This window comes from Aotus nancymaae, unplaced genomic scaffold, assembly GCF_030222135.1.
Source record: "Aotus nancymaae isolate 86718 unplaced genomic scaffold, 86718_ANA_hifiasm-v0.15.2.pri h1tg000015l_0, whole genome shotgun sequence".
In the NCBI taxonomy this organism is placed as follows: Eukaryota; Metazoa; Chordata; class Mammalia; order Primates; family Aotidae; genus Aotus; species Aotus nancymaae.
This window is the reverse complement of record NW_026988426.1, coordinates 4,659,178-4,672,857: the sequence shown is the minus strand read 5'-3', so window position 1 is coordinate 4,672,857 and position 13,680 is coordinate 4,659,178. Positions and strand designations below refer to the sequence as shown.

Here is a 13,680-nt window from a genome sequence, read left to right as displayed (position 1 = left end):
GCAGGTGGGGGTGGGTGGGGCCTTTTCCCAGTGCCCCCTCAGAGAACATGGTCACCAAGTGGTGACTTGGCACCCCCTCGCCTGCAGCGGGAAGCAGACTGGCCCTGGCCACCTGCCCATGTCCTTCCCCGGAGCCAGACAGGAGATACAGCCCAGAAAGGTGTGAGGAGCTCTCCCTGAAGGCGCCTGGTGCTGAAGGCACCCACTTTGGGACTGGGGAAGTAAGGGGACCCTGCTGCCGCCTGCCATGGTCTGGACAGGGAAAATGTGGAGGACCCCACACACGCCCCCACCGCCCCATTCCACAGCCTCGGCACAGCCAGAGGGGCTGCAGCCACAGAGCTCACGGCCAACTGGGCTAAAGGCAGGAGGAGGCCTTGACTTCTGAGTCCTGTGTGCTGTCCCCGCAGCGGCGCTGGGCAGTGGGTGCCAGGAGGGAGGCTCACATGTTGCTGGCTGTAGCCCTGCAGAAGGAGCAGATGTGGGGACTGGTACAGCAAGTACCGCATGGCGTCTGGGCCAGGCTCCTCAGGGCCGTGGGCAGTGGCAGGCAGGGCGGTCGCTGGGCTCAGGCTGGTCTCACTGACTGTGCGGCGCAGCAGGGGTGGAGGGGAGCTCCGGGCATCCCCCAGGGCCAGGGCCGGGGTTCCCTTCGCACGGCTCCGCTGCAGCCTCCGGGCCTGGGCGTTTATCCCTGGAACAGAAGCAGTGCAGGGTGAACAGTTAGCTGTCTAATAGCTCCAGGGCCGGGCACGGTGGCTCACACCTATAATTCCCGCACTTTGGGAAGACGAGGCAGGTGGGTCACCTGAGGTCAGGAGTTCGAGACCAGCCTGGCCAACAACCCTGTCTCTACTAAAAATACAAAAATGCATGGTGGGCGCCTGTAATCCCAGCTACTCAGGAGGCTGAGGCACAAGAATTGCTTGAACCCAGAAGGTGGAGGTTGCAGTGAGCCAAGATCGTGCCATTGTACTCCAGCCTGAGTGACAAGAGCGAAACTCCATCCCCCTAAAAAAGTCTAATAGCACCCATGGTCCAGGTCCTTCTGAGTTCAAACCCCACTAAACCACGTCTCCTAATGCCTGTCACTGTTCTGTCAAAGCAGGTCTGGCAGAGGCTCAAGGATTCTGTCCTCTAGCCACGCCCCTCAAAAAACTGGGCAGTGCTTTGGCACCACTGTGGCAGGATAGTCTCAGAGCCAGCAGCTTGCCTGTCAGACCCTCATGCTGAGGGGACCATGCCTGCCCTGTAGCAGCCCAGGGTCGCACCACGGCCTGGCCGACCAGCCGGCACCATGGCCCACAGGGCCTCAAACCACAAATGCTTTCCCACGGCAGCAGCGGCCTCTGCAGGGTCACCACGCCACCTCCAGAGCCCTGCCCCATCCATCTGTGTACCAGGTGAAACTCCCCTGGGGGGTGCTCTGATGAGATGAGATGGAATGGTCATCATCCTGCCCCCACTTTACAAGAAGGGGGTGCCACTGTGCCATGCCACACCAGCCCACAGGGCTGCTGATGGCCTGCTTTTGCGACAGCATGGCTGCCTCCTTCCCAAGCCTGTCTCTGACATCTTCAAGTCAAAGCAGGCAGGCACACACACACACACACACACACACACACACATGCACACACGTGCATACACATGTCCACAAATACACATGCACCCACACAAAAAGACACACATGCACACAGGCATGCACACAAACACACACGTGCACCCACATGCCGACACACATGCACACACATTAACACATACATGTGCACACACACATGCACACACAGCTCAGAGATAACACACACACTTAGAAGACTTTTAAAATCTCATAAATACAGACACACTCTCTAAATGCATGCTCTGGGAAAGCCAACCGGCTGCGATAGATGAAAACCGCTCACCAGTCCCCAGCTGACCCGGCGCTGTCTTTTCTGAGCTCTCTGCTGAGTTTCCTGTATGCAGTCTTTCAGGTTAAGATCCGTGCCCATCTGTGGCAGCCTTTCCTCCAGCCATTCACAATAAAACCAAACAAAAGCCGGACGGAGGGAGGTGGTAGCTGGCCGAGGACGCCCCTTGCCAGCGCTGGCGGCCCCACGGTCCTTCCCAAGGCAGCCAGCAGCCTGTGCATCTGCAGCCCGCGGGGGGCCGGGTCGCGAGGGAGGCTGCCCAGCCGCAGTGCGAGGCTGCTGGGCTTGGCTGCTCGCCGCTGTGCTCCTGCCCCTGTGCTCCTGCCTGCCACAGAGCCCAGCCCAGCCTGGCGGGTGGCAGGTGCCCAGCAGGTGGGGCCCAGTTCTCCGACCCCATCCCACCCGCCACTCCCACAAGCTTTGCCAGCCCCACAGCTCAGCCTCACTGCACAACTGTGGGGCCAGATCTGAAAGAACACAAACAGCTCCAAATTATGTTCCAGCCCCCAAGTTTCTCCCAAATCTGGGGGTGGGTTGCAGGAGATGACCTCAGGGTGACCTTCTAGAAGTCCCAGGGCCATGGGGCAAGGAGGGCTTCTCCTCCTAGATTCCCAGGGGCTCCCAGAGGGCCTGACCACAACTGCAGGACGGGATGTCCCAGGCCTGAATCCCCTGGGACTGCAGCCCCAGGCAAGTGGCTCACAGCTAAGTGCACCCTGCTCCTCCACGCAAGGCCCCACAGCCTCCTCAGGCCCAGGGCTGCGCTCTCTGCAGAACCAACGCTGACACTCAGGGGCCACTTCCAGGATCTCCTTCCTTGAGCTGGGCAGGCCCGCACGAGTGCAGAAGCGCCAGGCTGCCAGCCTTCAACTAGGAGCCAGAAGTGAGGCCTCTCCACTGGGCAGCAGCGCTGTCCCTGCACCCAAGGCCACAAGCACGACAGAGCCTCCCTCTCAGTGCAGGTGAGGGGGTGAGGCAGCAACAGCATCCACTGCCGACACTGGCACAGCTGTGGGCATGACCAGTGTGGACAGCAACTGACCACGGCACTCTGTTCCTCAGTCCCCTGCCATGGGACAGCCGGCAGGACCCGTGCACACGTGCACACGCGCATTCAGCACCGCCTGAATTAGCAAAGCCCGGAACCCACCCAGTCTGCCCCTGCAGGGAGCCACCATGCACAGGAGGACAACTCTGCAGAGAGAAGCCTACAGCCAGCCATGCACGTGACCACAGGGTAAAAGACCAAACTGCAGGTTAACACATGACACGACTCATTGGCTCAGTTTTCTTAAAAGCACCTAAAACACCACCGTACCTCACTTCTGGTTTCTACATATGTGCATGCAAAGCTATTTTTTACCCCAAAGTCATTCAGGAGCAGGTTGCTTAACTTCCATATAATTGTACAGTTTTGAGCAATCTTCTTAGTACTGATTTCTATTTTTATTGGGCTGGGGTTGGAGAGTGTGGTTGGCATAACCACGCTCTGGTTAGTTTTTTGAATTTGTTGAGAATTCAAACAAATGTGTTTTATGATCAAATGTGTGGTCATTGTAGAGCTACTTTTTTTTTTTTTTGAGACGGAGTCTCACTCTGTCTCCCAGGCTGGAGTGCAGTGGCGCAGTCTCAGCTTACTGCAACCTCCACTTCCTAGATTCAAGCGATTTTCCTGCCTCAACCTCCTGAGTAGCTGGGATTACAGGTACCCGCCACCAAGTCTGGCTAATTTTTGTATTTTTTAAAAGATGGGGTTTCATCATGTTGGTAAGTCTAGTCTTGAACTCCTGACCTTGTGATCCACCCTCCACCTGCCTCGGCCTCAAAGTGCTGGGATTACAGGTGTGAACCACCAAGACTGGCCCAATGTAGAGCTATTTTTTAAAACAGAAATGCACACACACAGTGAATTCACCACACGGAGGCTGTCCTCAACAGGCGCGGGGGGAAGTCTAGGGGTAGTGGAAGAAATGAATTCAATTTCATAGGATTTAATATAGTGTCCAGCATGTAACAGAATATATGTTATATATAATTTATAATACATATATTATCATAACTTTATATCATATTTTACTTATTTCTTTTGAACTCCAAACAAATATGATAAAAATCTTTACCTGTAAAATCTGGGAGGTAAAAACCCAGGTGTCAGGTAAATGTAACTGATTATACTTTACTTTTTAAAACATTTGTTTGTTTGTTTGTTTTGACACAGAGTCTCACTCTGTCACCCAGGTTAGAGTAGCAGTAGCAAGATCTCGGCTTACTGGAACCTCTGCCTCCTAGGTTCAAGCAATTTTCCTGCCTCAGCATCCCAAGTAACTGGGATTATAGGTGTGCATCACCATGCCAGGCTAATTTTTGAATCTTTAGTACAGATGGGGTTTTACCATCTTGGACAGGCTGGTCTCAAATTCCTGACCTCAAGTGATCCACCCACCTTGGCCTCCCAAAGTGCTGGCATTACAGGTGTGAGCCACCAGACCCAGCCTAAAAACTTTTGTTAGAGTAAAAATCACAGAAGTTTGAAAGGCCTCTTGCTCACGTCCCTGCTTTGTGACTCGGCCCTGTCCCAAGATGAGGCTGCAGGAGATGCGACCCTAGCACTCGCGTTCCCAGGGAGTCAGCGGTCAGGCTTGTCGGGGGTCTATGTGGCCTCCCAAGTTCTCATAGAGAGCTGCAATCGTGCCCTGTTTGCGCCTGACTTGATACAGCTTTGTTGTCACCCAAGGTCTCAGTGCTGCCCAGACCCAGGGCGGATCTGCCTAATCTGGGACAGAAACCACCCCACTTGGCCTTTGGGTGGAAGGTGACAGAGAGCATCACTGGCAACATTGACCCCAGACACCTTCAGAAGCATCACATGGCGCCGTCACTAGACACAGATCGTGGTGTTTTCAAGGCTCTCAGACTGACAGCACACTGCTGAGGAAGGGGAGGCCAAGGCATTTGCAGTTGCAGGGACTGCCTGGTTTGGGGGGTCTTTTTTTTTTTTTTTGAGAGGGAGTTTCACTCCTGTTGCTTAGGCTGGAGTGCAATGGCGTGATCTCAGCTCACCGCAACCCCTGCCTCCCAGGTTCAAGCGATTCTCCTACCTCAGCCTCCCAAGTAACTGGGATTATAGGCATGTGCCACCATGCCAGGTAATTTTGTATTTTTAGTAGAGAAAGGGTTTTCCGTTGTTGACCAGGCTGGTCTCAAACTCCTGACCTCAGGTGATCGGCCCGCCTAGGCCTCCCAAAGTACTGGGATTACAGACGTGAGCCACCACACCCAGTGGTTTGGGGGTCTTATACAGGCATGGCCTTTCCCAAGAACAAGGTCACTCCAGAAGCCCCCATGCAAGCAATGGGAGATTCCACCAACATGCAATCAGTTCAGTGAGAAATACATCATCAAGAAACCACTATTTCAAAACAAATGAATTCTAATCAAGCAAAATGGCAGGATGGTTGCAGCCTTTTCTAACTGTCATTTTAGATGGAAAGTTGTGCTTCTTAAATAAAGCTCTAGACCCTGGTGTGGGTGAAGGGGTTGGAAGCCAGAATACACCCATGTCCTTTGTTGCTTGCCCCATGTGAGAGATGAGACGGGCCACCTGGTTTTAGCCGAGGTCAGCTGTGGCCCGAGCTCCCTCGTCTTCTTCATGCCTTGGCATGACTGAGTTCACTGGGATCAGAGGTGTTACAGAGGTTTGAGGGATGCCCAGGAATCTGTACTGGTAAATGCCATCTGGAAGGTTCTAGAACACAGCAGCCAGGTAGAGGAGCCACTGCCAGAGCACTCCCCCTCCCCCAAAGCCCTGTCCACAGCGATTCCTTCCAGGGGAGAAGGGGACACCCACAAGCGTGGGTAGAGCTTGCTGGGGACCTCCAGTTGGTGCTGATTTCGATCCTTCTCGGGATAAGTGTCTGTCGGTTCCTGCAGAGGAGGCTGATGGGTGCGGGTGACCCCTGCTGCCCCTTGTTGATCCGCTCAGGAATGAGGAGGGGTCTGGGTAACTAGGACCTTGGTGGGCAGCCCTGCTTCACCCCCAGCAACCTGCAGGGAACTGCCTGGCTCTAAACATCTGCTAATACACAGAGTCCCAGCCTCAGAAGCAAAATGTATACTTCTTGACATTTTAACACAAAGCCGGGCACAACGGCTCAGGCCTCTAATCCCAGCACTTTGGGAGGCCAACGCAGGAGGAGGGCTTGAGTTCAAGCCCAGCCCGAGCAACATAGCAAAGACTCCATCTCTACAAAACATATAAAAATTAGCTGGGCATAGTGGCACGTTCCTGCAGTCCCAGCCACTCGGGAGACTGAAATGGTAGAATCACCTGAGTCCATGAGGTTAAAGCTGCAGTGAGCTATGATTGTGCCACTGCACTCCAGCCTGGGCAACAGAGCAAGATCCTATCTCAAAAAAAAAAAAAAAAAACAAGGCCAGAGCCTGGAATAGCACTGCACCCTTCCTAAGGGATCATGATTCACAGACAGGCCCAGCCTTGCCATGAAATGTTTGCCTTTGACACTGGAATGGAAGGAGTAGAAAGTGCAGGGCGCCACTGCGATGGGAAGATGGAATGGGACAGTCTCCTTGACTTCCTTCCTCTCCTCTCACAGCAGAGGCCTTAAGGAAAGGAGTGCTGAGCTCCGTGTCCCTGAAGCCCTGTTAGCCGCCTTCCTCCCAGCCTGGGCAGAACCGAGCTGGTGAGCACAGCCTCATCTCCCAGGTGGGGTACTCACAGCTGGAGGAAGTGGCGAGGGAGCAGCACCCAACCACGGCCACTCAGCTCTTGTCTAGGCCACCAGCCTCCCCTCCTCGAGAAGGCGGTGCCTAGTGACCCGCTGCTGAAAGAGAGGGCAGGGCTCTGCGTGCTGAGGGTGCACAGGGAACCTGGACAGCAGCTGGAGACCATCACCAGCTCTCACAGGCTCTGAACAGCCCTGGAAAGATAAACACAGGCTTTTCCTGAACGTCACTCAGTTCCTCTATAAACTCAGCCGGCAGCTTTCACCTCCCAATCCTGTTTTCTCTTCCCTCCCTGGCTCCGACGGTTTGGAATAATGATATATACAACTTGGAACCGTTTCTGTCGCTCATCCCCACTCCTGGGCCTCAGAGATGAGGCGCCTATGACTGGAGACAGAGGAGGCAATGAAACGTGCCTGCGCTGGGGAACTTTACTGCTATGGGGGAACAGGAGACCATTGTACTTATTTGCTATGTTGCCTAGGCTGGAGCGCAGTGTGGATTCATGGGCGTGGTCCCCATAACACCCTGCAGCCTCGAACTTCTGGCCGCAGAATAGCTGGGACTACAGGCATGCACCCCTATGCCCAGCAAGAGACTTATTTTTTGAGACGGAGTCTTGTTCTATTGCCCAGGCTGGAGTGCACTGGTGCCATCTCAGTTCACTGCAGCTTCTGCCTCACAGGTTCAAGCAATTCTTGTGCCTCAGCCTCCCAAGTAGCTGGGATTACAGGCGCCCACCACCACGCCTGGCTAATTTTTTGCATTTTTAGTAGAGACAGGGTTTCGCCATGTTGGCCAGGCTGGTCTCAAACTCCTGACCTCAAGTGATCTGTCCGCCTTGGCCTCCCAAAGTGCTGTGGTTACAGGTGTGAGACACTGCACCTGGCCAGGAGATGATTTTAAAGTGGTCCCTCATCACAGCTGGGGATGTGCTGCTAAAAAAAACTGCAGTTACTGCTGCAAAACACAGAGGTCTGATGGGCCTGAAACGAGTCTTCTTTTAGCTGAAACACCCTCTTTTAAGCTAGTAAAGGACACGGAGCCATAAGACCATCAAGCAGTCCTTGAAGGAAAATCATTTCAAATGTACAAAAAAGAACTGCTTAGGCATAATTTGGTAAGCACATCTCTATGCCACGACCAGCTTGATTCTGGGCATTTTCCATCTAATTCCATTTTATTCTCATTACAGAAACCCTACAAAGGCTGGGCATGGCTCACGCCTTTAATCTCAGCAGTTGAGGGGCCGAGGCAGGTGGATCACCTGAGGCCAGGAGTTCGAGGCCAGCCTGGACAACATGGTGAAACCCCATCTCTACTAAAAATACAAAAATTAGCCAGGCATGGTGGCATGCACCTGTAATCCCAGCTACTTGGGAGGCTGAGACAGGAGAATTGCATGAACTCGGGAGGCGGAGGTTACAGTGAGCCAAGATCACGCCACTGTACTCTAGCCTGAGTGACAGAGTGAGACACTGTCTCAAAAAAAAAAAAAAAAAAAAGCCCTACAAAGGAACTGTGGCTAGACAGGAACATATTAGCCTCACTTTTTGGAATCAATTCTACCATTAGGGAAACAATTCTAAGGAGAATGTATATGTAACCTCCTCTCTGCCATCAGGAACAAGGTGAGGATTCCTGCTGTAACCACTTCTATGCGGCATTGGACTAGGTCCTTGCCAGTACAACAGGCAAGAAAAAATAGAGGAAAGACACAGGATTGAAAAGAAAGAAGTTCAATTATCATTATTTTGCAGATGATATGATTGTGCATGTAGGAAATGCAAAAACATCTATGGAAAAAATATTACAATTAACAAGTGAATTCAGCAAGGTGACTAGACGTGGTGAATAAGCAAAATTCAGGCTGTTGTGTTTTGTTTTTGAGACAGGGTCTTGCTCTGTCACCCAGACTGGAGTGCAGTGGTGCGATCACAGCTCACTGCAGCTCCCACCTACTGGGCTCAAGCAACCTTCTGCCTCAGCCTCTCAAGTAGCTGGGACTACACGTGCAGACCACCACACCCAGCTCATTTTGTATTTTTTGTAGAGACAGGCTCTCACTATTTTGCCCAGGCTGGTCGCAAACACCTGTGCCTAAGGCAATCCTCCCGCCTCAGTCTTCCAAAGTGCTGGGATTATGGGTATAAACCACTGCACCTGGCCATTAATATTTTTAAAGATTAGAAGCAAATCATGTCAGATTCATGACTGAGGAGTCAACCACATGTGGCCCCTGAATGCTAGGATCGAGGAAAGAGACCAAATTAAGAAGTGAGGGATGTCAGAATTTGATTTGCATAGGAAAAGAAAAGAAAAGAAAAAAGAAGCAAGGGGTGTCCTGTATATGACAATTATATATTTGCAGAATACTTCAAAACCCTAACCTGGCCAGGTGTGGTGGCTCATGCCTGTAATCCCAGCACTTTGGGAGGCCGAGGCGGCTGGATCACAAGGTCAGGAGTTTGAGACCAGCATGGCCAACATGGTGAATACAATACAAAAAATAGCCAGGTGTGGTGGCAGAGGGCCTGTAATCCCAGCTACTCAGGCTGAGGCAGGAGAATTGCTTGAACCCAGGAGGCAAAGGTTTAAGTGAGCCAAGATCGTGCCACTGCACTCCAGCCTGGGCAAGAGAGCAAGACTCCATCTTGCGGGAGGAAAAAAACCCTAAAGAAAGCTAATGTAGGCTAGTCATGGTGGTTCACGCCTGTAATTTCAGCACTTTGGGAGGGTGAGGCTGGAGGATCACTGGAGGCCAGGAGTTTGAGAGTAGACTAGGCAACACAGCAAGACCCTGAATCCACAAAAATACGAAGATTAGCCAGATGTGGTGGGACACACCTTAGTCCCAGCTACTCAGGAGGTGGAGGCAGGAGGATCACTTGAACCCAGGAGATTGAGGCTGCAGTGAGATATGATTGTGCCACTGCACTCCAGCCTGGATGACAGAGCAAGACCTCCTCTCTAATAAAGAAAGAAAATGAAGGCATATTCTGAGAAAACGCCAGAACCCCATCTCTAATCAATCAATAAATGAAGTAAAGGAATGCATACACTAAGAAAACACCAGAATAAAAAGCACCAAAACATTGAAGATGATTCTCTCCAGGATGTGATCTGACAGGTGATTTTTACTCCCTTCTTTATACTCTCACTTAGTTTCCAAATTTTCAGCAATCAAGAGGTTCCATTTTTTTAGAGGGGGGAGAAATTATTTTTTTACATACTATAGAGTATTATTTCCATGATGAAACTTGGACCACCTCATACTAATTAGAGTCTTAGGGAATAACAATCGCCCTCTCTGAGAAGCAACTGAAAACCTAATTAAGATAATGGGTAACTGAGGAGATAAAATGCTTAAGCCATTTGTTAGGCAGACACAGATGGAAACGGAGCTCTCCGGGGACTGTGCCGAGCAAAGAGCAGCGTTGCATAACCGAGAACTTTCTCCAGCCAAAACCAAGGGCGGTAGCCAGTTACCCTGGGAAGCCTGTGAGCCCTTTCTTTTCTTTCTTTTCTGTCTTTCTGTCTCTCTCTCTCGCTCTCTCTCACTCCCTCTCACTCTCCTCTCTCTCTCTCTTTCTTTCTTTTGAAAGAAAGAGAGGCTGGAGTGCAGTAGTGTGATCTTGGCTCACTACAACCTCCGCCTCCCGGTTCAAGCGATTCTCCTGCCTCAGCCTCCTGGGTAGCTGGGACTATAAGCACACGCCATCATGCCCGGCTACTTTTTGTATTTTTAGTAGAGATGGGGTTTCATAATGTTGGTCAGGATGGTCTAGATCTCTTGACCTCGTGATCCACCCGCCTAAGCCTCCCAAAGTGCTGGGATTACAGGCGTGAGCCACCACGCCCGGCTAAGTCCTTTCTTAGAGAGGGTCATGGTGACCAGTGAAGCACGCCCCAGCTCACCACATCCAGCATGGTGCTAGTCAGGCCACCAACACCAACAACCCTATAGAGGGTGCTGTTTCATCTCAGGCAACACTAGGTATTTGTCTCCTGGGAGATGGGTGGGAGAACTGGCTCTTTTGTTCCAGAGCTATAATCTTCTATTGCTAAGTATCTTGAGTCTTAACTTTGGTGGGGGAATCTTCCCTTCCCATCTAGAAAATCATTCAAACTCCCTTCCCTCCCCTGCATCTTTTTTTTTTTTTTTTTTTGAGACAGAGTCTCACTCTTGTTGCCCAGGCCGGAGTGCAGTGGTGCGATCTTGGCTCACTGCAAACTCTCCCTCATGAGTTCATGCAATTCTCCTGCCTCAGCCTCCCAAGTAGCTGGATTATAGGTGTGTGCCACCATGCCTGGCTAATTTTTGTATTTTTTTGTAGAGATGGGGTTTCACCATGTTGGTCAGGCTGGTCTCAAACTCCTGCCTTCAGGTGATCCACCTGCCTCAGCCTCCCAAAGTGCTGGGATTACAGGCATGAGTTACTGTGCCCGGCCACAACCACATATTTTAATGGGCAAGGATTTGAATGAACATCTCTTCAAAGAAGAAATACACATGGCCACTAAAATACAATACAAAATGCTCAACATCAGTCATTGGGGAAATGCAGATGAAAACCACAATAAGACACCACTTGACATCCACTGCCATGGTTATAATAAAAAAGGAAAACAAGCCAGGCGCAGTGGCTCACGTCTGTATTTGAGATCAGGAGTTTGAGACTAGCCTGTTCAAGATGGTAAAACCTTGTCTTTACTAAAGATACAAAAACTAGCTGGGTGTGGTGGTGCATGCCTGTAATCCCAGCTGCTTGTGAGGCTGAGGCAAGAGAATCGCTTGAACCAGGGAGGCAGAGGTTGCAGTGAGCTGAGATTGCACCAATGCACTGCAACTGGGTAACAGGGCGAGACTCCATCTCACCAAACAACAACAAAAAGGGTAAACAATATCAAGAGTGTAGAGACTGGACCCCTCATACAGGATTGGTGAAAAGTCAAGTGCTGTAGCCACTGTGTAGAACACCTTGTGGATGTGTTAAAATGTTACACAGGAGGCCAGGCGCGCTGGCTCATTTCTGTAATCCCAGCACTTTGGGAGGCCGAGGCGGGCAGATCACGAGGTCAAGAGATCGAAGACCATCCTGGCCAACATGGTAAAACCCCGTTTCTACTAAAAATACAAAAATTAGCTGGGTGTGGTGGCACACACCTGTAATCCCAGCTACTCAGGAGGCTGAGGCAGGAGAATCGCTTGAACCCAGGAAGTGGAGGTTGCAGTGAGCCAAGATCACACCATTACTCTCCAGCCTGGTGACAGAGCAGGACTCTGTCTCCAAAAAAAAAAAAAAAAAGAAAAAAAAAAAATTAAACATGAATTTGCCTGTGACTCATCAGTTCCACTCCTAGGTATATGCCCAAGAGAAGTAAAAAAATGCATGTCCACACAAATGCTTATACACAAATGTTCATAGGAGCGCTATCCAGAATAGTCAACAAGTAGAAATAATCCAAAAGCCAAATGTCCATCACACGCTGAATGGATGAACTAAATCTATCCATATGATAGGCTACTATTTAGCAATGATAAAGAACAACATACTGATACCTTTTACAACATGGATGAAACTCAAAAATACTATGCTAAGTGAAAAAAGCTAGAGGCAAAAAAACATAGGTATGATTCTATTTATATGAAATAGCTGGAAAAAGTCAATGTATACAGCTGGAAAACTGATTAGGGGCTGCCTGGGTCTGGGGGTGGGACCGGCTGACTGCTAACAGACATAAAAGATCTTTTGGTGATGAAAATGTGCCAACTGGGCACAGTGGCTCTTGCCTGTAATCCCAGCACTTAGGGAGGCCAAGGCAGGCGGCCTGCTTGAGCTCAGGAGTTCGAGACCAGCCTGGGTAACATGGCAAAATCCTGTCTCTACCAAAAATACAAAAATTAGTCAGGTACGGTGGCACACATCTGTAGTCCCAGCTACTCAGGAGGCTGAATTGGGAGGACTGCTTGATCCTGGGAGGTGGCAGAGGTTGCAGTGAGCTGAGATCACACCACTGCACTCCAGCCTGGGTGACAGAGTGAGACCCCTTCTCAAAAAAAAAAAAAAAAAAAAAGATGCTAAGACTGGACTGTGATGATGATCACACAGCTTTGTAAATTTACTAAAAATTCATTCAACTGTATACTAAAAACAGGTAAATGTTATGGTATAAAAATATCTCATAATAAAAGATTTTTTAAACCCAGAAAATACATTTCTTTATGTCATAAGCCCCCAGTCCAAACAGAAGCAAAGAAGATGGCTCCAAGAAGCTGAAATTGATAAGATATCGAATATACCTGAACATCTTGAAAAGAGGTAAGACAATTAGCAGAGTGTTCAGGGAATGCTGAAATAATGAAAAATACCAAGAAAAAGAATGGACAAGCAAGAATGACAATAATTAACTACAAAGCAAACTAAAGGTTGGACAGGAAGGAGAAACAATCTTTATATAGACAATCTTCAGTTATAAAAAGCTATAAATGATCATAAAAATGTAAATCCTGACTACTAATCTAAAAAAAATGGTTATATTGAGAAGATCAGGCAATAGGAATTGGAAATTTGGAGAGAGCAGTGGTGAAAAGACCTATATTCTCATTTTTCACTGAAGGAAGTCACTAGAAAATGTCTGAAATTTGACCAGGTGTGGTGGCTCATGCCTGTAACCCCAGCACTTTGGGAGGCTGAGGCAGGCGGATCACCTGCACTCGGGAGTTCAAGACCAGACTGACCAATATGGAGAAACCCCATCTCTACTAAAAATACAAAATTAGCCAGTCATGGTGATGGGGGCCTGTAATCCCAGCTACTTCGGAGGCTGAGGCAGGAGAATCACTTGAACCTGGGAAGTGGAGGTTGCGGTGAGCCGAGATCGCGCTATTGCACTCTAACCTGGGCAACGAGAGAGAAACTCCATCTCAAAAAAATAAATAAATAAAAAAGAAAAGAAAATGTCTGAAATTAAAAAAAAAAATCAAGACATAGTAGGATACATTTGTTATTTAAAGATAGGGAATTAA

At 49.8% G+C, this 13,680-nt stretch overlaps 1 protein-coding gene across 5 annotated transcripts in view; it reads right to left on the bottom strand.

Moving 5' to 3' along the window:
• Nucleotides 1–13,680, bottom strand: part of RADIL (Rap associating with DIL domain) — a 109,901-nt gene that overhangs the window by 31,973 nt on the left and 64,248 nt on the right. For all 5 annotated transcript variants that reach the window (XM_012455580.2, XM_012455581.3, XM_012455582.2 and 2 more), the window contains exon 3: nt 447–694. In XM_012455580.2, the coding sequence (XP_012311003.2) occupies nt 447–694 (248 nt within the window). The remainder of the gene's footprint in view (nt 1–446; nt 695–13,680) is intronic.